The sequence below is a fragment of the Monodon monoceros genome, unplaced genomic scaffold, assembly GCF_005190385.1.
Source record: "Monodon monoceros isolate NGI ecotype Baffin Bay Population unplaced genomic scaffold, NGI_Narwhal_1 Super_Scaffold_12, whole genome shotgun sequence".
Taxonomy (NCBI): Eukaryota; Metazoa; Chordata; class Mammalia; order Artiodactyla; family Monodontidae; genus Monodon; species Monodon monoceros.
The window spans coordinates 166,407,758-166,434,320 of record NW_021703768.1 but is presented as its reverse complement, the minus strand read 5'-3'; the positions used below and the strand labels follow the sequence as shown (position 1 = coordinate 166,434,320).

The 26,563-nt window shown below is 49.0% G+C and overlaps 1 protein-coding gene across 8 annotated transcripts in view; it reads left to right on the top strand.

The window, feature by feature from the left end:
- Positions 1-26,563, top strand: part of GATAD2A (GATA zinc finger domain containing 2A) — a 100,966-nt gene that overhangs the window by 39,756 nt on the left and 34,647 nt on the right. For 5 of the 8 annotated variants that reach the window (XM_029216324.1, XM_029216320.1, XM_029216328.1 and 2 more), the window contains exon 3: positions 21,778-22,046. In XM_029216324.1, coding sequence (XP_029072157.1) covers positions 21,778-22,046 — 269 coding nt within the window. Of the gene's footprint in view, positions 1-232; positions 347-20,487; positions 21,236-21,777; positions 22,047-26,563 lie in introns of those variants that run through there. The other 3 variants (XM_029216326.1, XM_029216325.1, XM_029216327.1) reach the window with 2 other exon arrangements.

The following is a 26,563-nucleotide window of genomic DNA, read 5'->3' as shown; positions in this document are numbered from 1 at the left end:
CTTGACAAGGTCTTACCTGCAGCACAGAGGGGTGGGTGATCATCCCTTATCCTATAGCCCAGGGCATTGTCTGAAGGCAGCGGGCTGGCTTAGGGTTCTCTGAGGTCCTCGGCTGGGTGACCCCACCTCTGCCGGGCCCTTTGTTAACTAGGAAGTACATAGTCCGAGCAGTAAGTACTTGCTGAGTGAATGAATGAATGAATGAAAGAAAACTGCTCCTTTCCTATCACAGGGTCAACAAGGAAGACACAGCCAGAGCATTACAAAGCAGTTAGTTTGGTGATTCCGGAGGGAATTTCTGGAAGCCCCCTCAGGTGTTCCCTCTGGCCCTGCCTCTCTGTACCCGGTGAGTGAAGGGGCTTGACGGGAAAGGATGGTCTGTGAATGGTTGTGGCAGATGGTGATCGATGTCAAACAGGCAAAAACACCCTTGAGCAATTTTTTTTTTTTGGCTGCGGTGTGGGATCTCAGTTCCCTGACCAGGGGTCGAACCTGGGCTCTTGGCAGTGAGAGCACAGAGTCATAACCCCTGGACCACCAGGAAATTCCCTGAGCAGTTATTTTTAAGAGATGTATAAATATGTCAGCTTGTGTACTTTTTGTTGTGGGTGTAAGTCAGCTCAGCAGATTGATTGTTCCACTTTCAGTTGAACCATGGCCTAAAGTCAGCTGAGGCCTCCCCATTCCTGCTGCCCAGGACTCCAGGCACAGAGGAAGAGCAAGGCAGGAGGAGGGCTGGGTCCTGGGGAGTCTTGAGGCGCATACACAGCCCCCACACGATGCCCTCACAGTGTATGTGGCTGTCAGTGTGAATACTGAGGGTCAGGCTGCCTGCTTGGGCTAATGGAATTGGTGTCCACCCTTGAATTTTGCTTGTTGGGTCCTGTTCGTTCAGCAGCTACGTATACTGCTCGCGTGCTGAGAGACTGGCCTTGTGCTTGGTGTTAAGGATCAAAAATGGGTGTGACTTACAGAAAAACGAACAGGAAAAGCAAATGCAGATGACCCTTAACCAAGGCATAAAAGATACTCAGTCTTTTCTGATACTAAGAATAATGCTCTTTGGAGCTTCCCTAAGATATTTCTGACCCTTTGTCTTGAAAGGTGGACACCATTCTCTTGGTGGGAATCACGCAGCACCATATGTTGCTTTTGGAGGTTCACAACTCCTCGGAGGGGGATTTGCTTACCCTTTGCTCCAGCAAGTCCACTTCTAGAAATGTATGCCAAAGATAGACTGTCAAAAATAAGGATTGTGACAAGACTGTTCATTATAACATTCTGAAGTATAAAACTGGAAATAACTTAGATGTTTGTCATATGGGCCTGGGACTGATGGGGCTGGATCGCCAGTGGGGTGGAGCCGAGCCCCTGAGCAGAGGAAGGAGGGGTGTCTTCTTGTCATGGTGATGGGATTTCTAGGGTGAAATGAGTAGAAAAAATTATAAGGTGAAGGATAAAGAGATGTACTGCACTCACTTTTATCCCTCATAAGGAACGGTGGGAGTGGGATATAGATATATGTATTTGTTTATATTTTATTTTATTATTATTTTTAAATTTATTTTATTTATTTTTGGCTGTGTTGGGTCTTCGTTACTGCGCGCAGGCTTTCTCTAGTTGTGGCGAGTTGTGGCTTTCTCTAGTTGTGGCGAGTGGGGGCTACTCTTCGTTGAGGTGTGCGGGCTTCTCATTGCAGTGGCTTCTCTTGTTGCGGAGCACAGGCTCTAGGCACACAGGCTTCAGTAGTTGTAGCATGCGGGGTCAGTAGTTGTGGCATGTGGGCTCAGTAGTTGTGGCACGTGGGCTTAGTTGCTCCGTGGCACGTGGGTTCTTCCCGGACCAGGGCCTCGAACCCTTGTACCCTGCATTGGCAGGTGGATTCTTAAGCACTGCGCCACCAGGGAAGCCCTATATTTTATTTTTATTTTTCCTTTTCTTTGGGGGGCCATGCCATGTGGCATGTGGGATCTTAGTTCCTCGACCAGGGATTGAACCCAGGCCCTTGGCAGTGAGATTGCAGAGTCCTAACCACTGGACCACCAGGGAATTCCCTAAATCATAGTAGTTTGATTGTAAGCTATGAGATATGCCATAAAGGCAAAAATTAGAAAAAAATCTTTAACTGTTTTTAGGAATCATATTTTTGGTTTCAGGTCAACAATGCCCATAGTCTTACTGTTATATGTTGTAGGAGAAAACAAGTAATTGATGTCTTTAAGAACCAAAATTGGGAATTCCTTGGTGGTCCACTGGTTAGGACTCCACGCTTCCACTGCTGGGGGCCTGGGTTTGATCCTTGGTTGGGGAACTATGCCCCCCCCCCCAAAAAAAAGAACCAAAATTTTTAGGATGAAAGACATATGCAAATAGAAGATCAAAATACTTAAGTGAAAATGTTTTAATTCTAAATCTGCATTGGGAATGTCCCAGTTGTATAAGATGGTACCAGGGTTGTGTCAGAAGGAATCCCCCCTCCACCCCACCAAGGGTGGGGCAGGTAAATGTGAATGAGAATTAGTCCCTGAGTTGGAGCATCAAATGTATTAAAAAATCCAGGGTTCCTATTGGTGCTCATAGGAAAGGAAGAAACTCACTGGTGCCCTTTGGAAGGTGTTAGGGAATCAACTCATTTTGAAAATTGGTAGATAGAAGGAAAGAAGCAAGCATTTATCCTGCCTCTACTCTATGGACTGTATTTGCAAGGAACAAAAAAGGGGGTAAGAGCTAGTTTCCTTCGAAGATAGATCAGTGCTGCCAGAATTTTCCGGAATCCTCTACTCGCACTGTCCAGTGTGGTACCTGGAATATCGTGATTGAGGAAGTCAAGTTTTAATTTTATTTGATTTAAATCTTTTTAAATAGCCACATGTGGCTAATGGACCGTGTAGCTATTAACATTCTGGCTAATTAATATGAAACGATGGGATTATAAATTCATACATTTGCAGGCATCTGATGAAATGGTGGGTCTAGACAGTGGACCTCAGTGGCTTCCAGCCCCCAAGGAAGGGTGCACATGCTTCCAGAGGGATGTGTGCTTGGTTGGACCTCAAAATCTAGTTTTGGGACATTGGGGTTGTGTTACATTATACCACAGGGATGCCAACTGGCAAAACCCAATTGTGGGAAACAGGACAAATGGCCTGATTTCTTCAACATATGATTGGAAAGAAAGTGGCAGGGGAACCTGTAGGTTTCAGCCAAGCGTGACTTCAACAAAGATTGAGGAATAATTGTTTAATTGTTGATGGTGTGATCATGGGATTGTGGTTTTGTGTCCTTGTAGTGATAAACGCTGAACTGTTCATAAATGCATGTTGTATGGCATTTGCTTCTTAGAGGCTAAGTGGGCGTGAGGCGTGTGAAAGACCAAGGTGGTCGTCTGACAACCATGGAAGCTGGGTGGTGGGCATGAGCAGTTAATTGTGCTGTTCTCGCTGCTTCTTTGGGTATGTTTGCAATTTTCCGTAATGAAAAGTTTGGAAGGTGGTGTTTGACCCAGGCATTCCCTCAGGGAGCTTTATGATTCATGTCACCCAGGGCAGGGGAAACACTCGTTTACAAAAGTGAGGATGGTGGCCGCTTGTGGTTAAAATTCAAGCAGAAAACCTTCAGCAGAGATTCTGGAATTGCTGTGAGGGGCTGTGGCCAGTAGCCTGTCAAGTGGGACAACCTCTTGTTAACAGCATTCTCATTTTCTGTAATAACAACCCTTACAGTACCTTCATGGAGCCCTTGAAGAACCTTAGTGATAAAGTGGGCGCTGTTATCATTTCACAGGTGAGGAAGCTGAGGTGTGCAGAGATGAACCAGGCATTCTGGTTTTGACCTAATGCAGTGTGATGCTGATGGCACCTTCTGTTCTGGGAGCACTCCGCCCACCTCCCCCAGTACCCAGAGTGCATTTTATCACCACAGTGCATCAACACCCTGATGCTGTAATGTCCCATATGTTGTTTTCTGACATAAATTAATATATTATTCATTAGAAATCAATCTCACCTCTCTATTGGTGTGGTCTGTACATAGCAGCCATAGCCAATTAAGACTGGATAAAGTAGGTAGTTAGCTGGTCTTCAGTATGACTTTGTCTTATAAAAAGCACTGCTTTGCAGATTTGATCCTTATGTGTGATCTAGGGATTATTGCAACTCCCAGTGTGCGAGGGACCTCAGCCCCATGTCTCAGCCTGCTCTGTCCACTGCCTACCCCACACATCTGTGTGTGTCCCCCCAGTGGCCTACTGGGGCTATACTGCTATGGGTGGGAGGCCTTTTGTTGAAACCCCAAGGGTGTCCCTGGGGCCCAGTTAGCTCCTGCTCCCTGGTAGAAACTAAGCAGGTGTTTGGGTGAATGCATGAGTGAAATGTCTGCGAGACTGAGGCGTCTGGCACAATCCCAGTGTGAAGCCTGTGACGGACCTGACTTGAATCCAGATCTGCGGTGCTGGCCCGTGTGACCCCTGCCATCAGAGGTCTTGCCCTCTCTCCAAGTTGGCTCCCTGTTGGTAAATTGTCCCATTTGTGTCCCACGTGGTCGCACTCCCATCTATACCGTGGGCTTGCTGTGGCCCCCTTGGTTGCTGTGAGAAGCTGACGGTTGTTGCTCGTGGAAGGACTGCATCCCAGTGGACAATGGCTCTTCGATTGTTTGGGATCTTGTTACACAAAGGAGTCTTTCCTTGAGGACCCTATTCGGTGCTCTTGGGGGTCATAGTAAACCTGCTTTTGCGTTTTAGTAGTTTAGCAGCCGTAGAGGGGTTGTGGCTCTTGAGGTTAAGATTATTTTGTTTTTTGTTTTCCTGCTTAAAAGATAATAAAGTAAAATTCACACATTTAAAGTGTACATTGGCATTTACTACGGTCACAACGTTGTGCAGCCATCACCTCTAGTTCTAGAACATTTTCATCATCCCAAAGTGAAATTTGTATGTATTAGCCTGTACTCCTGCATTCCCCTACCTCTGTGCCACCCAGTCCCTAGCAACCATTAATCTATCGATACTTTCTGTCTCTATAGATTCGCGTGGCTCTGGGCATCTCAGATAGATGGAATCATATACTGTATGGCCTTCTGTGTCTGGCCTGTCTCACTTAGCATGTTTTCATAGTTCATCTGCATTGTGACATGAATCAGAAATTTATTGCTTTTTAAAAATTTATTTATTTATTTATTTATTTTTGGCTGTGTTGGGTCTTCGTTGCTGTGCGTGGGCTTTCTCTAGTTGCGGCGAGTGGGGGCTACTCTTCGTTGTGGTGCGTGGACTTCTCATTGCGGTGGCTTCTCTTGTTGCGGAGCACGGGCTCTAGGCGCATGGGCTTCAGTAGTTGTGTCATGCAGGCTCAGTACTTGTGGCTCGCGGGCTGTAGAGCACAGGCTCAGTAGTTACGGCGCACGGGCTTAGTTGCTCCGTGGCATGTGGGATCTTCCGGGACCAGGGCTCGAACCCGTGTCCCCTGTATTGGCAGGCAGATTCTTAACCATGGTGCCACCAGGGAAGCCCGATTCCTTTTTATGGCTGAAAAATATTTCATTGTATGGATATACGACATTTTGTTTATCCATTCACCCATTGATGAACATTTGGGTTGTTCTTACTTGTTGGCTGTTGTGAATAGTGCTGCTTTTTAACATTTATGTACAAGTTTTTGTTTGAATAAATGCACATCTCTTGGGTATATATCTAGAAGTAGAATTGTTGGGTCATATGGTAATTCTGTATTTAACTTTTTGAGGAACTGCCAGACTGTTTCTCACATTACTGCACCATTTTACCATTTTACATTCCCACCAGCAATATGTGGTGGTTCCAATGTCTCCACATCCTCAACAACGCTTATTTTCCTTTTTTTTTAATAGTCATCCTGGTGGGTGAGAGGTGGTATCTCATTGTGGTTTTGATTTGCATTTCCCTAATGACTAATGATGCTGAACATCTTTTCATGTGCTTATTGGCCATTTGTCTGTCTTTGGAGAAATGTCTTTTCAAGTCTTTTGCCTGTTTTGTTGAATTGGGTTTGTTGCGAAGTTTTAAGAGTTCTTTATATATTCTGACACCAGACCCTTATTAGAGATATGATTTCTAATGTTTTTCCCGCTCTGTTGATCTTTTCACTCTCTTTTGCACAAAAGAATTTAGTTTTGATGAAGTCTAATTTATCTTTTTTCTTTTGTTGATATTGAGCTTTTGGTGTCATATCTAAGAATCTCTTGCCAAATCGAAGGTCATGATTTACCTTTACGTACTCTTCTTCTAAGAGTTTTGTAGGTTTGGCTTTTAGTATTTAGGTCTTTGACCCATTTTGAGTTGATTGTCATATATGGTATGAAGTAAGGGTTTTGTTTGGTTTTGATCATTACGTTTTCTATTGACATGAAGACTTTTTGGCTTATGTAACGAGGAAGGGGAGTGCCATAGCTGGAAGTTCTGAAAGTACTTTTTCTCATCTGTTTAACAAATATGTATTGAACACCTGTTCTGTCCTGGGCCCTGGGATGGTAGCACTGAACAAAGAGATATATATTCTCTGTTCTTGTGGGGGATGGGGTGGGGGGGACAAACACGTAAACGGAGAGATGAGTAAATAGAATGTCAAGTGGTGATGAAGTGGGAAAGGGATAGAGACCCACCGAAGTGCATGGAGGGGAGATACATGTAACTTTGCTGTTTCGGCTGAAGAAGAGAGTGGTGTACAGAGACGTGGGGGAGGACCTTCCAGGTAGGGGGAGCAGGAAGTACAAAAGCTCTGAGGTGGGAGTAAACTTGGTTTTCAGAGGAGCAGCTGGGATGTCAGAGTGGCTGGAGCTGAGAGAATAGGGTCGAGGGGTAGCGGGGACGTGTGGGGGACAGCAGTAGACAGGTCAGAGAGGCCGGCGGGGCCTTGGCTGGGGTGAGGCCTTGCTTTTACCTTTGAGTAGCATGTTTTACAAAATGACCACTAATGTGATATGCTCTAGGTCAGCTTGGCTATTTCCTGGAGGTTGTTGTAGGTGTCTATACCCAGAACAACCCCCTGCCCAAGGGGAAGATTTCCACTTACAGGGTGGAGGAGAGAAGTAGGATTTCTGTTCCAGCTCTCACAGCTGTGCAGGAAGTGCTGCAAGAACTGTGCATCAGTAGAAACTGTTTCTTAGGCCCATGGGCTTCTTTGAGACCAGAAACTTATTTAGTCCTAGACGTAGGTTTCCCTGCTGGCTCTGAGCCTTTTGGGGCGGCCTCCGGCCCTGCCTGCTGCAGGATGTGTGCAGGGAGGAGCTGACAAAGGAGCCCAGGCAGTGCTTCCAGGCAGTGGCGTCACCACATTGCTGGGTGTCCTGTTGAAAATGATGAAAGATGCACATTTGGTTCTCCCACTTTCCACTCACATTTCCTCCCAAGACTGGAGAAGGCTTTTCTGGCCCTTCCTGGAATTTTCTGTGTAAAACCTCCTGCCATTTCCAGCTCGATGAAGCTGGTGGTCAGGGCTGCGTTCTTGGCCAGGCCCTGAGGGAGTCAGCCCTGGAAGGGTTAAGGCCTCCCATTTTTGATGTGACGCCCGATTGGCACATTGCAGGTGGCATGGAAATGGCAGGCGTAACCCTTTGTGGGCCGAGGAGGCTCAGCCTAGGAGGCTCAGCCTAGGAGGCAGCTGGGAGGGACAGAGGACTGGTCCTTTCCCGTGGGAGGGAAGCTCAGCCAGACATCCCTCACAGTGACGTCCTACACCAGAGGACTCCTGGTCACCATTTCCCTGTGGACATTTCATATTTTTCAGAATCCCCTCACAGGTGGCACCTTTATTTCTGTGTCGCGTTCTCTGGCACCATTTGTTTCTCTCTCTCCGGGGCTGCAGGGGTTGGGCTTCAGGCACAGGCCCCCGCTGTCAGAGGCTCAGACACCCATGTGGGGTCACTTCCAGGTGGGCAGTGTTGGGTGCTTACTGAGCACTTCTGAGAGTGTAAACACAAAATCCAAGTCCTCATGTGGGGGTGAGCCTGGGGGTGCTATCAACAGTTTTAAAAACACTCGCTACCCATCTCTCTCCTCCCCTCTTAAAACGTGATCAGTTTAGGTGTACTTTGTCCTACTGTGTGCTTTGACTAGGAGGTGTAGACAGGCTTTCATCTCATGTCCCTGGGAAGGGGCACTCAGAGGCCAAGGCATGAGGCTGAGGGGTAGACAGAGCTCAGTGGAATCTGCGTGGCCTGTCTGGTTAGTGGTGTTCCCTGTTTTCAGAAGTTTTTAGGAGATTGTCTATGTCTGGGGGAAGATAAAAACATACTCCCTACTTACACCATCTTCCCCAACAGGATCTGTGCTTTCTTTAGCTGCCCCTCCCTGATGACTCCAGGGAGGGAGGATGGTTGTTGAGGTCAGGGGACTTGGCTGTTCCAGGCCAGGCCCTGCATGTCCCCAGGTGAGTTTGAGTGGCCGGGCATGCTACCAGAGGGCTGGCTGTTACTGTGGCATGAGCCTCATTGAAGGCAGCGACCACTGATTTTTCTGGAGATGACTTGTCCCAAAACCTGCTCTGTTCCCACAAGCGGTACTGGGGTGAGGTGCTTCCAAGCGCCTTTCTCCACAGTGCATGTCTACATGGGATTTTCCTTTAGGAATCTGAAGACCATTCAGGCTTTATTTTTTATTTATTTATTTTTTTTGCTGTATGCGGGCCTCTCACTGTTGTGGCCTCTCCGGTTGCGGAGCACAGGCTCCGGACGCGCAGGCTCAGCGGCCATGGCTCACGGGCCCAGCCGCTCTGAGGCATGTGGGATCTTCCCGGACCGGGGCACGAACCCGTGTCCCCTGCACCGGCAGGCTGACTCTCAACCACTGCGCCACCAGGGAAGCCCCCCAGGCTTTATTTTTAAAATGTTGGGTGGTTACTACTTGAGTACATTAAAGTTTCTGCTTTCTAGGTTAATTTTATTAAATATATCCCAAGAAAGCATTATTTCAGAGGCTGTATTTACATGTCCTCCACCTTAAAAAAAAAAATCAGATTGTAAATGTGTGTTTATTTGTAAATGTAAAAGCCTGAGGTTCTGTGTGTGTGGTTTTTTTATTTTTTATTTTTTTTACTCTTTTCAGTCTTAACAATCTATATACCTACATATCTGGGTGGTTCTTGAACCAAGGACTGAGGTGACTTTCATAGGATGGCTGATTTGGTCTGACTTTATCTTGCATGACTCCTCTGGGTGGTGATGGCCTTTTAGATGGGTCATTAGCATTTCAGATGGAGTGTGGTGTTTGGGCACACCGGGCATGATAGAAGTGCCCTGTTAGGAGGAGGTCGAGATGCTCCTGAACTTAACCTTCCCCTTTGACTTCTGTGTCTGAGCTGAGCGCTGAGTTTGCAAATGGTGTCTCTTCCCTGAAGGGTTAGGTAGAGCGCACCTCTGGGGGCTGAGGGCAGAGAGCTCGCTGCGGAGAGCGCCAGTGCTCAGATTGATTTGTTTGATGGAGTGACTGGAAGCACTTCATTTAAGTTGTGTGCGTGCATGTGTCTTTTTGCAGCATACTCTGTGCCATTTCACAGGTCTCAGCACTCCCCTCCTCTGTCCTTCAGGACCTAATTAAAGGTTCCAGCTCTCCTCACTCTCACAGGCTGAAGGCGGGCTGGTCAGGGCCCCTACCCCACCCCCAGTCCCTACACTCCTGCAGGGCACCCTGAGTCAGAGAAGTCTCTGGGAGGCCCGATCATCACTGTTTAGCCTCTTAAACTGAATATAAGTGGCCACACTGTAATGGGGGAATGTTTTTTCCTTTTTTTTTTTTTTTTTTTTTTTTTTTGCAGTACGCGGGCCTCTCACTGTTGTGGCCTCTCCCGTTGCAGAGCATAGGCTCCGGACGCGCAGGCTCAGCGGCCATGGCTCATGGGCCCAGCCGCTCCGCGGCATGTGGGATCTTCCCGGACCAGGGCACGAACCCGTGTCCCCTGCATCGGCAGGCAGACTCTCAACCACTGCGCCACCAGGGAAGCCCTGTTTTTTCCTTTTAAGCAACCTCATTCCATTTTAAAAAGTTGTTAAAAGTTTTGATCTCCTTTTATTTGGTTTCATCTACTTACTTTGGAGATGGGTTTTCATGCGCCTGTGTATTTCTGCCACTTCACCTTTTGTGCTACCATTTCTTTCTCCCTCTTCCATCTCTATCTACAACTCCAGATTCTACTCTTGGGGCCTAGCTCAAATGAAGCTAGATCCTTAGCCTCCTCCTCTGGTCGGGCAGGGTGGATTTCTTTTCCAGTGTTGATTTGTAACAAAATGGTGATTGACACACATATCTCATAGCCCTTACTGGGTCTTTGCTCCCATGAAGGCGGGGATCCCCCCAAGCTGCTCTTCCTGCCCTCCACAAAGGTGGTACCTGCAGGTCACTGGCCCCTTGGAGGTCACTGTCTGGTGCAGAATCAGTATTTGGAGTCTGTCGGCGTCCACGTCCTGGGCCAGATGGGCTGTGAACTAGGAGAAGGGTGTCCCTGGTCGTTAGTAACTGACCAGGCTCCTCCGTGCTGCAGAAGTTCCCTTCTGGGTTCAGGCATCACTCAGATAAACAACAGTAGACAAAAGTCAGCTCTTTGCCTTCTCTGGAAACTTAAATTACTGTGTACACAAAGTAGTAGAAATGAGCATGGTTGCAGTGCTAGTGATTTTAAAATGATCAGCTGTTCCACCCAGGTGCGAAATTATTTGTCTTGGAGGAATTGTGGGTTGATGTGGCGGAGGTGTGCACAAGGCCCTGCAGGTCTCTCTGCAAGGCCCTCTGGGCTCCTTCACTTGCTTTAGAAGTTGGTGATCCTGGACCCTTTGTCTAATCTTATTTCCATACTTAATAGTTTTGCTTCTTCTTGAGATAGTTGGACACTGATCACCCATAAGAACTGCTGTTCTTTTGCTCATAAATGAATAGAGAAGACCCTTTGTAAGGTAATTGGAGAAGGTTTGGAGGTGGGAGGAGGGGATGAAAACTGTGCACACGTATGTGTGTGGTGTTCATGTGTACGTGGGCGCATGTGTTTGTGTTTGCACGAGTGTGGGTACACACACACGTGTGTATTTGTGTTTGTGACGCAAGGTTGCTTGGTGTTCAACTAGCCTGGTGTGCTGCATTTTGGGGAGCAGGGAGGTGTCTGCCGATACCCTGGTTTCCTGCGTCCGTCCTCTGCCAGTAGGGTGTCCATCAAGTGGGGTCAGATGCTCCCAAATCTGGAGCACCCTGTGTTCCCCATCCCTTTTACTCCCTTCTCATTGCCTCAGCCTACCCAGAGCCTAGGCACCACTGGCCACCTTTGGAGGCTAGCAGTGAGAGTGCCCACCTTATGAGAAGCCTTTGAAAGAGCAAGTGAGCCCCTTCAGCAGGACAGAAGAATTTGTTGGTCAAGTCTTTTATTTTTGTTACGTGGCTGTTTATCTGGCGAGCCAGCGTCGGCTTCTCTTAACGCTAGGAAGAAGGCTCAGAAAACTTGCAACAAGTCCCCAGGTCCAGGGAGCTCCTGTGTGGGATGGACACGACGCCACAAGGCTGGGGGTGAGGTGATGTGCCTACCAGTCAGGCCTAGCGTTCACATAAAGGTCAGGAGAATTGAAGGACCAAGGTGCTGACCAGGTGGAGGCTGAGTCTAACTGCTGTTCCCGAGGCTCTCCTGGTGTCCCCAGGCTGGGGCTGAGCTGTGGAGCTACAGTTGCAGGCAGAATGCACTGAGGTTCATTAAGGATGCAAGGTGCATGGCTGTGATGGCACTGGAGTGGGACAGTTGGGTGCAGTATGGTGTGAACCTGTGTCCTCCCAGATCCCAACCCCTCCAACCAGGTAGAGTGCGCTTCTTAGGGTTTCTCTAGCACAGATGACCCCCCTGTCCCCAGCCCTCAAGGGCAAAGGTGATTTCTGGCTACCTGGAGAAGCCTGGCCCTGTGGCTCTTCCCAGGACCCCCAGGTCTCCAGCGACTCAGCCCTAGTATGCTTGATTCACACTTTCCTTCCTGGCTTAACCCCTGCACCCCGCCCCCTCCCCAATCAGGTCGTTCTCAGCTCCTGTGCTTTTCCTTAGAGCTTTGGTCTGATGCTCAGGCACGTGTGCTTAGGAACTGCTTGTTTCTGTAACTGGGTTAAAGTTTCATCCACTGCAGCAATTGAGTTTATAGCATGTAATTTCCCTCTACGAGGGACCTATTTATCTTGAGAGTGTGTAGGGCTTTTAGGATGGTATAAAATAGACCCACGTAGTGGGACAGACTGACCCTGAAGTAAGCAGTCTGCATTCGACACTTTTTGAAACTAAATTTCTTCTCACTTGTCAAAAGGGTTAACCTTGAGTTCTGGGCTTGGATTGAATTTACACATTCAGGTCCTTTTTTTGAAATCGATTTTTCTCTGTTGTCAGTTCTGCTGTGAGGCTTGTTTGGAAAAGCGGGTTTGTTCCAACACTATTAATATATTGGGCACACCGTTTGGTTATGTGCGATTTTGTCCAGGAGAAATGCTAGGTCTAGGGGTTGGGAAGCTATGGCCCACAGGCTGCTGGCCTGTTTGGGTAAACAATGTTTGATTGGGACACAGCCGTGCCCCTTCGAGAACGAACTGTCACAGTTGCAGAGCTTGAGTAATCAGGACAGAGACTGAATGACCTGCAGAGCTGAAAATATTTACTGTGTCCCTTTAAGAAAAAGTTTGCAGACTCCTGTACTATAGGAATCCGGAAAACTGCTCCTAGCTAAAAGAGTGCCTGCTGGTACCCTAAAGGAAAATGCACACGCCTCACATGCACATCTTGCCCCCTTCTGGGCCACACACATCCCCTTCTGGGGTCAGACAACCTCCTTCCAGCATGTCACAGTAACTCAGAAACTGCATCTCACCCACTGTCACAGCAAACACCAGATCTTCCCTCAGGTGAGGCATAAGGCTTCAGGCAGCATTTGTGTATTTCTTAGCTGTTTAATGTGCTGCCATTAAAAAATCAGGTTCCTGTCTTTTTTTTATGGCGCTAATGAAATTTTAGGGTATTGTGCCCTAACCCCATTGTTCCTACAAGCCCTGTGTTTTTTGTTTGTTTGTTTGTTTTAATTAATTTATTTTTGGCCGCATTGGGTCTTCGCTGCACAGGGGCTTTCTTTAGTTGCCGCGAGCGGGGGCTACTCTTCATTGCGGTGCACAGGCTTCTCATTGTGGTGGCTTCTCTTGTTGCGGAGCATGGGCTCTAGGTGCGCGGGCTTCAGTAGTTGTGGCACGCAGGCTCAGTAGCTGTGGCTCGCGGGTTCTAGAGCACAGGCTCAGTAGTTGTGGCGCACGGGCTTAGTTGCTCCGCCTCATGTGGGATCTTCCCGGACCAGGGCTCGAGCCTGTGTCCCCTCCGTTGACAGGTGGATTCTTAACCACTGCATCACCAGGGAAGTCCAGCCCTGTGTTTTTATTGCATGATTTTGCACCATGTGGCAAGTTTTGGGAATGCATATGTTGAGCTCCAGCAGAACTTACTGTACTCTGAAAGCAAACAGCAAAAGGTGTGGTCTCACTCATAACACTCAATAAAATTGTAAACATTTAATATCTCGTCTGGACCCCATTGGGCCAGAGCGAAACTTCCTGCTTGTGAGGAGCTCCCTGTGTCCTTTGGAAACCACGCCTGACTCTAGGTAGTTGATGGGGGTGTTTCAGTGGGCACTGTCTGGAGGAGCATGGGCTTCAGTTCCCAGCACTGTCCCACCCACTTGCTGTGTGACCTTCACCTGCCTCAGTTTCCCTACCTGTAAAACAGAGGCTGATGATAGCATTCACCTTGCATCTGAGATGATCCATGTGGGGTAAATACTCAATCGGTGTAAGGTGTTCTGTCTGTAAAGGAAGACCCCACATTTCTGTTAACAACAGAGGAGCATTAAACTTGGGTTGAGATCCGAGAATCCCAGTGGTGAAAGGGAGCCCGTGCTTACCAACCCCTCACCCCACCCCCCAGTCCCTGAGCTCCTCTCTGTAAAACCTACGTTTGTTCATTCGTTAAATGTTTGAAGTGCACCTACTATGTGGCTGGCACTCTTCTGGAGCTGGGGATACACCAGGAACATTGATGACAGGGGGCTTGTACCTTTTGGTTGCAGGGGTCTTCCCTGCCCAGGCCTTCCCATGAGTGCTTCCGCAGCCCCTGGCAGGGCAAGTCTTAATTTTCTGAGGTGAGGCTGCCGTGGAGGCATTTGAGGACAGCTGTTCTGTCCTGCTCCTCACTGGCAAGCGTCATTTAAGCCCTACCATGTGCTTGTCTCTCCAGGTGAAAACAAACAATTTAAACATGATTAACAAAAGGGCTTTAGAGTGTATAGTGGAACGTTCCACAGTGGGCAGCTTGTAGGAATGCCAGGTAGAAAGAAGAGTGTTGGACCTGGGTTCCAGACCCACTAGACTTGGATTTCTCCACCTTGTGGGATGACAGGCTGGTCTTCTACCCCCAGAGGCTCTGGGTATATGGCACCTGTCCCCCTGCCGCCACATGTATGGGTGTGGCCTGTCCCCACCTGGATCACAGGACCGTTGCAGGGAGAGTCTGTCCTCCTCATCTTCTCAGTTCAGGTCTTTGAAGGCCCAAGGAGCTCCTAGACAGGCAGCTGGGCCAGGGGCCCTTCCGATGATGTACAAGAGAGAAAACACCTGTATTCTGGAGTGTCTTAAGTTTTCATACAACTAAGGGTTCAGAACCCAGCTTCAATCAGTGAGGAAGACTTAGTTCTCTTTTTCAGGAAACCTTTAGCACAGGACTCAACTGTGGCCTCCCTTCCTTTGCCTGAGACTCACAGCTCAGTGGCTTGGCCCATGCTGTTCCTCTGCCTGGACCATCTCCCTGGATTCCTGTTCCTGCCTTGGCCTCAACCTGTGAGGCTCCATCTCAGTACACTCACCTCCCAGAAAGTCAGAATGCAGGGGTTTTTTTGCTTTTGGCTGCATTGGGTCTTCGTTGCTGTGTGTGGGCTTTCTCTAGTTGCAGTGAGTGGGGGATACTCTTCGTCGTGGTGTGTGGGCTTCTCATTGCGGTGGCTTCTTGTTGCAGAGCACGGGCTCTAGGCTCACGGGCTTCTGTAGTTGTGGTGCGCAGGCTTCAGTAGTTGTGGTGCACAGGCTTAGTTGCTCCACGGCATGTGGGATCTTCCCAGATCAGGGCTCGAACCTGTGTCCCCTGCATTGGCAGGCGGGTTCTAAACCACTGCGCCACCAGGGAAATCCCAGGACTTTTTAATGAAAGCACTTGACTTGCTTGCTACATTTTGCCTTGTAGGGCAACCCCAGGAATCATACACTTTGTGAGGCTAATTTACAGAAATGTAGGTTTAACTCAGTAGCACATTCTGAACCCGTACTGTTTGCTCCACACTGAAAATGGAGATGAATGGGAAAAATCTTCTGCCGTGGAAGAGTTTAACGTTGAGATGAAGCCGTCAAGCTGTATGGGCGTTGTTGCTGTGGGCAGCCCTAGTGAGGAACAGTGTGGGCCGTGGGCCCTCTCAGAATGAGCCCACACTGATGCTGTGGCCTGATGTCCACTTGGGACAGCTATTGGCCCAGGTAGAAGATGGGCTGTGGGGATGAGCTAAGGGGTTTGGGTTTACTGCTTAGAGCCCAGGAGTCACTGTAGCAAGTGATATAAAGGTGGACTGTTAAGCTGCCAACAACAAATGGGAAAGTGGCAGCGGCATCCCCTTTCAGCCCACTGAAGGTCACGGTTCATCTTGGGTTCTTTGTTCTGCCTGTTGAAGGAGCTGGCTGGGGGGTCCTCCCTCCAGTGCAGGGCCGCCTTCCCTCACCCCCACCCAATACCACTTGTTCTTATAATTCTCAGCCTTTGTAGGTGGGAGTGTTATTTTATCTAACTCTCCTTTTTATCTTTGTTTTCTTTGAATACAAAGAAACTGATAAATAGTCCCTGTTAAGAGAAATAATTTAATCCAGAAATGCTTAATACAGACAGTGAAAGTTTCTGAGATGAGTGTTGTGGATTTTAGTCCAATTTCTTTCAGTTTCAATTTTAGTGAACTTTCTTTCAGTATTTTTTTCTGCAGGTTGTAAGCATTTTAAAACTGTGAATGGTATCATATCATTCTGCAACTTGATTTTCTCATTCAAGTTTTTACTAATGTCACTCTGTGCCTCTTCACATAGCGCATCTATGAGGTATGGATGGGGAAGCTGAGGCTCAGAGAGTGACAAGCTCCCCTGGCCAGTTGCTCCCTGAGGTCCATCCTCTGTTCTCTGCAGTGTCTAGTGGTGGGGGCTGGCTGTTGCGATCAACTTTCTGTTTCCCAAGTTAAATTTCATCCGTTCTACTTGGCCTTAACGAGGTTTGACATTATTTAGAACTCGGGAGCTGGTGTTTTGGGTGTGATTTCCTTCCAGAACACAGCTGCTCTATCCCTGCCACTGTCACTCAAAGATATGTATCAGGAAGTAGCTCAGGCAGAGAGCAGAGTGAGGTCTCTGGTCTGGAAGGGAAGACATATGCCTGTCAGCCAGGGGCTGTGGAGAGTGTGGAGCTTGGCCAGTGGCTAGTGAGGCTGGCATTTGGAACCTGTCATTACTCAACTGCATCGGTTGCTGCATAGGCCCAGGCCCTTGTTTCCACACGGCCCTGAGGACAGTGGCTATCTCGTGTGCGTGTGTGCAGGCCTCCGCCTGTCAGCAGACACTCCTCAGCCTCTCTGCATGCCAGACAATCCCACTCGCAACATTCTTCCCCCAGATCTGCTCCTTCCCCATATCAGAAAATCAAATCCATCTTTTTCCGGTTGCTCAGGCAAAAAAACAAACAAAAAAACCCAAAGCAACCCTCTCTCGCCTAGCGTCCAACTGTTGGTATGTTGTGTTGTCTAAATCCTCTAAAGTACACCCAGCATTGGTCATGTCTCCCTGCTGCTCTATCCCCTTTCCATCCTGAACCACGAGATACAGAACCCCCCTGACTGTTCCCCCTGCCACCTCCCTGCCTCAGTCTGTCCTCAAATCCTTTAGAACAAATTGGATCCCACTCCCCCTCCCCCTCCATCCAACACACCCACTGCCCTCTGTGCTCCACCTGAGGTCAGTCTAGACTCAGCACCCTCCTTTTGACACCTCATCGAGCTCACTCCCTTCTTTGGGCTCTGGAAAAAGCACCCCACATCATCTCCTTTTCAGAGCATCAGCTCTGTCACTTCTCCCAAACACATGTTCTTAAGCCTCATTTTCCTCATGCCTGAAACAGGAGTATTACTAGTAGTGTTCCTGCTGTTATTTTGTAGCAGTGTGGTATAAATAACATTTCCTAGTACAGAGTATTAATGATAACCTCAGAGTTATGGCTGTATGACTTATGCCTATCTAATCCCCCCTCTCAACCAACCCCCCCCCCCCCGCCCCACCCCCTGTGCAGAGTCAGTGTTAGTCTTCTGAGTCCTGTTTAAAAATATTGGTTCCTGGGACTTCCCAGGTGAAGTAGTTAAGAATCCGCCTGCCAATGCAGGGATCACGGCTTCGATCCCTGATCTGGGAAGATCCCACATGCTGTGGATCATCTAAGCCCGTGCGCCACAACTACTGAAGCCCACATTCCCTACAGCCTGTGCGCCACAACTACTGAGCCCACACGCTGCAACTACTGAAACCCGTGCACTCTACGGCCCATGTGCCGCAACTACTGAGCCCACATGCTGCAACTACTGAAGCCTGCACTCCTAGAGCCTGTGCTCTGCAACAAGAGAAGCCACTACAATAAGAATCCCGCGTACCACAACGAAGAGTAGCCCCCGCTCGCTGCAACTAGAGAAAGCCCGTGTGCAGCAACGAAGACCCAAGCACAGCCAAAAAAAAAATACTGGTTCCTGCCACAGCACAATTCACCGTTTTGGAGTTGTCTTAGAACAGATTTTCCACCTGAGGTCCTCAGACCAGTTGGAAGGTGACATTTTAATAAAAGAAAGCATCTTTTGGTAGAAGCAATTGAAATTCGCGTCCAACCCAAAGCCGTGTGTCAGCATTCCGCCTGGGACTTGGTAGCCCACTCATCCTGGGATTGGTCTGTGCTGTGTGCTTGTGAAGCCTCTAGTATGGCTGGAGCCTGCCCTTCTTTGGCCTGAGGAAGACTTGGGTTGCATCCTGCCTGTCCAGCCAGGTTATGTTTGGAGAGAGTGAGGAGGGCCTGAGGCCACCTGGGTTCCAGCCCTGCTCCCCATGTGCAGCCTGTGTCTCAGGCAGCCTTTGCAGCCCTGGTGGCCGCATCTTTACGGTGGGCTTGCTGCTGTTGGGATCTGTCCCTGCAGACAGCAGCCAGCACTGGATCCTGCCTTGATTAGAGGGGGCTGCTCTCTGTGGGCCAGCAGTTCTCCCCGGGCCTGTGGTGGAACTTATGCTGTTGTGGCTGCTATCCCTCCCTCACTCACCAGGAGCTTTGAAGCAGATCCTAATTTGTCAGTTGCAGTAATCCAACCTCTTCACCTGCTCTTTAGAAAGTATTCTAATGCACCTCCTCACTGCATTTTGCAGAAATTGTCGGTCATGCTTCATTCCTAGGTCGCACTTCGTTCCTCAAGGCTGGTTTCTTCCTGACAACTTTTTTTTTTTTTTTTTGCTGTCCCTGCCTCTGTGCCTGCAGGGCGGTGGCTGCCAGCCCTGATTTGCTAGGTTGGGGCACTGGTCCTTCCTGCTGAGAGGAGGGAGAGGCCACTCCTTACTAACACCTGCCCTCCCCAGGAGCAATTGCCTGGTGGTGTCGGTGTCCAGGATTGGCCAGTGGCAGGCCCCATGTGGGCACTAAGGCAACCGCCTTCCCAGTGGAGGAGGCTCCACCCAAGGAGGGGGAGGTCCGAGCCTGAGGCTCCATCCCCCATGGCTGGCCCCACCCCCTCCAGCTGTGCTCACCCTTTATGTGGTGGGGGAGGGGGGCAAGGCTGCTGCACCCCTCCCCCACTCAGCAGCCTGCCAGAGGCACAGGGCGTGCCTGGGGTTGGCAGAGTTCCAGCCCCTCAGCTTCTGAGTGAGCTGCCCTGACACTGCACACAGAACACAAGCAGATGGTCTCCCAGGTCCTCTGCTGGGGACCCCGACCAGAACTGTGGCCTAACATGGTCTCTGGGGCTGGTGGGAGCAGCCCCATGGGTGTGAGGCTCTACTCTGGCCCCTTGTGACCGCTTGTCCTTCACCAGTGACAATGAAGTGAGTTCACTGGGGCACCACCTTGCTGGTCTGGTGACCTGATGCACAGCGACCTCCTCGTCAGCCTCTCCTCCCACCCCAGTCCATGTGGGCAGTTGGGAGGAAGGAGGGACTTCATGCAGGGTCTGGGGTTCAGATGAGCTTCATGGATTGGAGCCTGGGGTTTACAAGGCCAGAGGCTGTGCTGGGGGTGGGGGCCCTGCAGGCTGGGCTGGAGCAGAGGCGAAGTGGGGAAGTATTGGGGGCGGTTCTGAGTTCAGGATTGGGGGGTGCATTCTCCCTGTTCACTTCGGACCTCCCCTCCCCCAGTGGCACCAGGCCAGCCTGGGAGCTTCTCCCTTAGGGACAGAATTTCCTTTGACTCCAGTGGGGGCCCTCCGTGCCTAAGGTCCTGGACTCCCTTCATCTTTTACCCCCAATAGGCTCCTCTCTGATCCTGGGAGCACAGGTACCCACTATCCAACGTGGCCGCTGAAATCATTCCTCTCATGCAATTCCCCATACGTTTGAGCAGTTCCTGTTGTTTAGGCAGTGCCCCAAAGGAAAGTGACCCATCCCTCCCACAGTGAGGGAGAGGAGGGGAGGGTGACTGACATTCAATTCAGGGCAGTGACCTGTCTAGACGCAGCTCATGGGGAGACAGGACAGACAGACTCAGTGAGCAGGCTGACAGCATTTGTGGTGAAAGCATGTTGGAGAAGGACAGAAACTAGAACTTTAGGCTGAGAGGGACATGGGAGCATCCCTTGCTTCCCTCTGGGGTGGTGAGGAGATGACCTCTACAGGTGAAGGAGGGGATGGGGAGATCTGGGTGAGAGCAGAGGGACGGAGTGTGGCTGAGGGCTGAGATGGCACGGGGTGGGCAGCAGGTGCAGGCTGGGATGCCAGGAGGGGTTGGAGGCAGATGGAGGCCAAGTTGATAGGCTGTGCCCTTGAGCTTCAGACTTCTCAAGCCCTGCCTGGAATGGGGAGCACCCCAGGGGCGGGGGTGACATGGCCACGGGGAAACCTGCTTGATTCAACCCTTTTGGACTGCCTGTGGGAGCAGATGTCTGAGGGTCCAGGCCGGGGCACGCTGGCCTAACACGTGTCAGACGGACGCTCGGCCTCCTGTGCCAGGAGCACAAAGCAGCTGTCACTTTCCTTCCTTTCAGTTTGAGTCCAAGGCAGGGCCCTGCAGTGTTGCTCATTTGTGAAATCAGCTCCTTTAAGGAGGTTGCAAATGAGTCAGCTCAGGAGTGTGTCCCAAATACAGTGATGGGACCCCTTCGATGCCCTGTGCTTTCCCCACCCCCACCAAGTCTCCAGAAGGTGGGCTGCTTTGGGACTGGTTCTGCTTGGCCATACCCAGGATAGGCCTCCCAGGGTGTTTGCTGGTGAGGACACTGAGGTGCTGGGTGTCCTGCCTGCTTGGACACAGATCCAGGAGGTCTTCATCGTAGGCGCACTGCAGGTGTGAATTGGGATTCTTTGAGGGGCTCATACAGTGTGCTCCTCCCCAGGCCCCCACGTTGGTAGATGTGGGCATTGACTGTCCTGTGGAGAACTGGTACTTCAGGAGCCTGGCAGCTAAATTCTTTTTTTGTCCTGTGATGAACTCTTGAATGGCTTTTTAGACCCTGACTGTTGAAGTCTGGTTTCCCATGTCCTGCCCTGCTGGGACATCAAGGCTGGGCTCTGAGCGGCCCCTTTAAGAGCGAGTACTCGTGTCCCAGACTCGGTTGTGGAATGCCAGCAGTCTCCCTGTAAACAGACATCACTGCCGTCTTCCCTCCTGTCTCTGTGAGGGTTAACAACACTTCAGCTTGTTGTCTGGAACCGGTTCAGACTGGTTTTCTGGAAAGTGCTTTGTCTCTCAGACTGAATCCTGGGAAGGGTCATGTGGAGCCCAGTGATGTCATGGGATCAAAAACTGACTCAGCTGTTTTTTTTCTTCTTTTCTTTCTTCTTTCAATCAAGATATGTGTATGCTGCAGGTACAGGGTGCCGGCATGGTGATGGGCCAGGCCTCACCCCACTCAAAGTTCGCCTCATCGTCAGTCAAAGGGTTAAATGTGACCCCCCACTCCTCACCCCCCTGAGGTGAGCAGGGAGTGAGAAGGCTGCCCCTCACTGAAGCAGGAGTAGAAGGGTCAACCCTCATCAGTGCAGTGCAGGGCTGGAGTTGGGCTGTGACCCTGCTTCTGAGACTGCATGGTCCCTCCTTCTTGGATTCCAGATACCTCCAATCCCATGTAGGTGCTCAGGATCCCATAGGCAGGGAATTCAGATCTAGAACAGTTTCCTCTATTTGCTCTTGAGTCTGGAGTGCAGAGATTTCCCCCTTCTTTCTGATAAGCAGCTACCTTCCGTTGTTCCTGCCCAGGTCCCTGCAGGTTTCTGGCCCTGGATGGGGCGATGCATAGCTTGGCTTCCCAGATGCTCTGTTGCTCCTGCCCTCGCCTTCCCCAAGGCAGTGAAGAAATGTCCTGGGCACGCTTTGTGGGCCCTTCATTTGTTGTACCTACTTCTGCCATTGTCACATGGTGAGAAAAAACACTCCATGCTGACATTGTGAAAAGTCTGAGAAGACAGCCACTTCGTTGTGCCAAGTTTAAATGTCATGTTTTCTCCATCCCCTAAAGTTCAGAATGACTGAAGAAGCATGCCGAACACGGAGTCAGAAACGAGCGCTTGACCGGGACCCAGCAGAGGACGATGTGGAGAGCAAGAAAATAAAAATGGAGAGAGGAATGTTGGCTTCAGAGTTAAACGCTGACGGAGACATGAGAGTGACGCCTGAGCCGGGAGCAGGCCCAGCCCAAGGGTTGCTGAGAGGCGCAGAGGCGATGGCCATGGGCAGAGGCGAAGGGCAGGTGGGCGATGGGCCCGTGGACATGCGAACCACACACAGGTGAGCAGGAGGGTCCAGGAACCAGGGACAGGCCTGGGCGTGAGGAGGTCTGTGGGGGTGAAGCCGCCGTCAGGCCTACAGGAAGCAGCTTTCGGTGGCTTATCATGGAGATGGCTGTGGGCTCCAGCCCTGGCACCTCCCCCACTGTCCTGGCCAAGGGACCTCCCTCTTGGGGCCCTGGGGCCCAGACATCTGTAGCATGGGGCGTGGGTCTCACAGGATGGGGGAATGGTAGCCTCTGTTGGCTCCCCTGCTTGACAGCAGGCCTTCACTAAACTTGTACCTGCTGTCTAGCTCTGTGCTTCTGGTTTATAGGAAAACTTTTTCATTTGGTCCAGCTTCCCTGCTTTTCAGATCTGGGGCATGGGAGGCCAGGGATGATGCTACACCCTGCTTGGGTCACTTGGCCAGGGGCAGAGTCGGGAGCACAGCCCTCTCACGTGCGTCACCACTCCTCCTAGGCCGTGCATCAGGGAGGAGGGGCCCCTGTGTTCGGGACTCCTGTGATGTGCTCTTTCGGTTTCTCCTTCATCGATACTGATTGCTTCAAGAGTAACTTTCGCAATCCTCAGCTTTTAAGGAAAAAGCTTGAAAGAAATAAGACTCAGTGTACCACCCCATGTCTTCACTAAGAAACCCTCTTTTCTCCCTGTAAAGAGAATTGCAGGCCTAGCTCCAGCTCCTGCTTTACCCCTCCCTTCACACCCTGATGTCCCATGAGCCAGCAGCCGGTGGCCATGGCCTCCTGAGAAGCCCCGCGGCCCCTCTGTGTGTGGCCCCTCTGTGGTTCATCCCTTGTCTCCCTCAGTGCCTCCTCTGCAGACTCCCTTCCATGTCTGTTTGCCCAGGGTGGGGTGAGGGGCAGTAAGTGCAGATCTGGAGAACCTGGTGCTCTTTGCCTCCTTGTGTTGACTGACCCCGCAGAGGGACCCCAACCTGCAGTCTTTGCATTAAATTCATTTGGGCCCCACACTGTTGGCGTCCTAAGGACTTCAGAGATTGTCTGACTCAGTATTTCTCAGCTTTAAAAATTCTTACCGCCTTGAGATAAATGGGAAAATCTAACCCCCTCCTACTGGGGAAGCGTATTAGTCTGGGGTGGTGTGCTTTGTGTTCTTGCTACCCAGAAAGGCCTTTTTTATCTGGCTCTGCTTTCTGCAGTCCCTGTTCTAAAACCAGAGGCCTCTTTTAAAGTTCTAGAAATAAAATTTTAAGTTTGGGTCTGCTTTCCCTTCCCTTTCCTTTCAGAATGTCACAGGTGGGTGAAGAGAAGGAGGAGCCCACACTTGCAGAGATTTACTGGGTCCCTCTTGTGTTCCTGGGCTCCTGGTCTACATTTTTTCCTGTAATCACCTGTAGGGCAGGCCAGTGAATTGTGAGGAAGAGGTTAAGTGTTGAAGGAGCATAAAAGAATGTAAGAGAGCAAGAGACAGAGACTAACCCAGGCACACAGAGCAGGGGTCCTCCTGTGGGACTAGGGAGACCCCAGGGCATTCTTGAAGCAGTGTGAGATTGTGGAAGGAGCCCGGCTTTGGCAGAGTGGGGCTCAGATCACACTCTCTGACTGACCTTGGGCAGATGATACTGGCCCGTGCTTCTTCATTTGTGAAATGGATGATAATCTGTGCTCTGCATCTCTGGGTGACAGATGCGTGCCCAGAATTGACCCTGGTGCATGGCATGTGGTGAGGGAAGTAAGTGCTGGTAACAACTACCCTTCAGTCTCCAAGCTTCACTTAAAATACAACGTCACATATAGAGCTAGTGTCTCCTTGAGTGCTCACATAGAGTGTTCTGTCTAGTTTGTTGAAGTATAGTTGTGAATTTTGACAGAATAATAGGATCAAGTCCAGCCCAGAGCCATTCTAAAACTGTAATCTTTTTTTGGAGTGAGTGGCCATGGTTTCTGTGTTAGAAGCAGGCAGTCTTTGGATCCTCATTGAGAGTGTCTGGCTCATCCCTTGGGAACCTCCATATAGAGAATTTTATTTAATTGAGGTATAGCATACATAATGAAAAGTACACATGTGCGACTTGGTACATTTCACAAACTGAGCACATCCTTGTAGCTCAAATCAAGAAATAGAACGTTACTAGCGCCCTCATGCCCACTACCCTCCGAGTAACCACTTTCTTGACTTCAAACGGCGCAGGTTAGTTTTTCCTGTTTTTGAACTTTAAGTAATTGGAATTATATAGTCTGTACCCTTTGCTTGCTTTCATTCAACGTAATGTTTGTGAAATTTACTTATGTTGTTGAATGTAGGAATAGTTACTCTTTTCATTGCTGTATAGTATTTTTCTAGAATTTGTTTGGCTCTTTTTAAAAACTGCTTTCTTTCATGCTGTGCTATTCTTATGACCCAGTTTAGGCATATTGAAGGCTAGAGGGGGGTTTCTGGTGGCTTCTAGCAGAGAGAATTTCCTTTTTCTTTAAGGAAGTGCTGGTGAATTAAAATCACCAAGATACAACTTTTTTTTTTTTTTTTAAGCGACATTGGGGAGATTTAGAGTATGCGGATATCGATAAAATGGTAGGATCAGTTCTCTCCTTCTCTGCAGTTCCCCTCTTCATCTCTCTTTGGCATTTTTTCTGACTTAGTCTCCCAATGTGTGTGTGTTTTATTTTCAAAATAAATCAGGGCTGGAGGGCAGCTTCCAGCAGTGATTGAATGAGGAGAAACTGTCAAATCCTTTCCCCAAAAAAACAACTATGAAGCAGCACAGAATTGACCCCCCAAAATCAGCCATTTCAACACTCTGGAAATTGACCAGAAGCACACAACAATCTGCGAAGTGTTTGTGCTTAAGAAACTGCTGAACTCTGGGTAAAAATGGTGAGAATATGTGGCATTTGACCTGGGGCTCCTCTCATGCCCTCTCCCCAGCTCTCTTGGTAGGGAAGTTCTGCCTAGCCAGTGCAGGCTGTAAGGACCAACAGCTTCTCTGCAGGGGTGAGAAGGGGCTCACTCAATTTAGAGTGGTGGGCAACAGCCCTGCCCATGGCCTTGTTGGTTAAAGTGACAGTTTTGGAGATGGGTAAGTGGGGAGGGACGGTGGCTGTATTAGCCCAAGGTTGCAGACATGTTTGGGGGCAAGACAGAAAAACAATTTGAAGAAAGAATGGCCAAACATGTATTTGAGCAGAAGCTTATCCAAGAAGCTTAACAAACCTCAAGTAGCATAAATACAAAGAGATCTATACCTAGACACATCAGAGTCAAACTGTTACAACCCAGAGAAAAAGGGAAAATCTTGAAAGTAGCAAGAGAAAAACAACTCATCACATACAGGGGAAGCATTAATATAATTAACAGCTGACTTCTCACCTGAGACATTCAAATGGAAACCAAAAGGGAACTGAATGGCATTCAAAGTACTCAAAGAAGAAAATTGTCAACCCAGAATTCTCAGTGCATCAGAACTCTCCTTCAGAAACGAAAGCAAAAAGATTTTCAGATAAACAAAGACTGAGAGGATTTGTTGCTGGCAGACCTGCTGGTTCTTCAGGCTGAAAGGAAGTGACATGTTGGTAACGTACATTCACAGGAAGAAATAAAGAGCACTGGAAATGGTAAATATGTGGGCTAATAGAAAAGACATTTTTTTCTCATTTCTTCTTAGTTAAAAGACATAACATCATATGAAGCATTAACCATAACACTGGATAGAATTGACAAAAACAACCATAGCTCTTTGGCAGTTGACCAAAGGCATATAACAATCTGTTGTATTTATAACATATATAGACACGTGATATACGGGTCAACAACAGTACAAAACAGGAGGAATGAAATGGAGCTGTATTGGAGTAGAGTTTCTGTATTTTACCGGGATCAGGTTAGTGTTAATCTGAAGCAGACTGTATTGTTAATAAAATGCTTATTGTAATCCCTAGAGCAACTATTAAGAAAATAACTTTAAAATATAGTTTTAAAAAATCAACAGAAGAATTGTGGTACATTAAATATTTAACACAAAAGAAAGCAGTCAATGAGGAACAGAAGAACAAAAAAGAAGGAAGACATGTAGAAAACAGCTAAGTGATAAATGTAAATCCAACCAGATCAATAATTGCATCTAATGTGAGTAGTCTAAACACCCCAATCAAAAGGCAGAGATTGTCAGAGCAGATAAAAAAAGTCAAGTTCCAGCCTAATTATATATATATATATTTTTTTTTTTTTTTTCTTTTTTTTCTTTTTTGCGGTACGCAGGCCTCTCACTGTTGTGGTCTCTCCCGTTGCGGAGCACAGGCTCCAGACGCGCAGGCTCAGCAGCCATGGCTCACGGGCCCAGCCGCTCTGCAGCATGTGGGATCTTCCCGGACCGGGGCACGAACCCGTGTCCCCTGCATTGGCAGGTGGACTCTCAACCATTGCGCCACCAGGGAAGCCCCCCTAATTATATATTGTCTATAAGAGACAACCATTAGATCCTTAGGTAAAAGGATGAGGAAAGATATACCATAAGTAACCGTAAGAAAACTAGAATGACTATATTAATATCGGATAAAA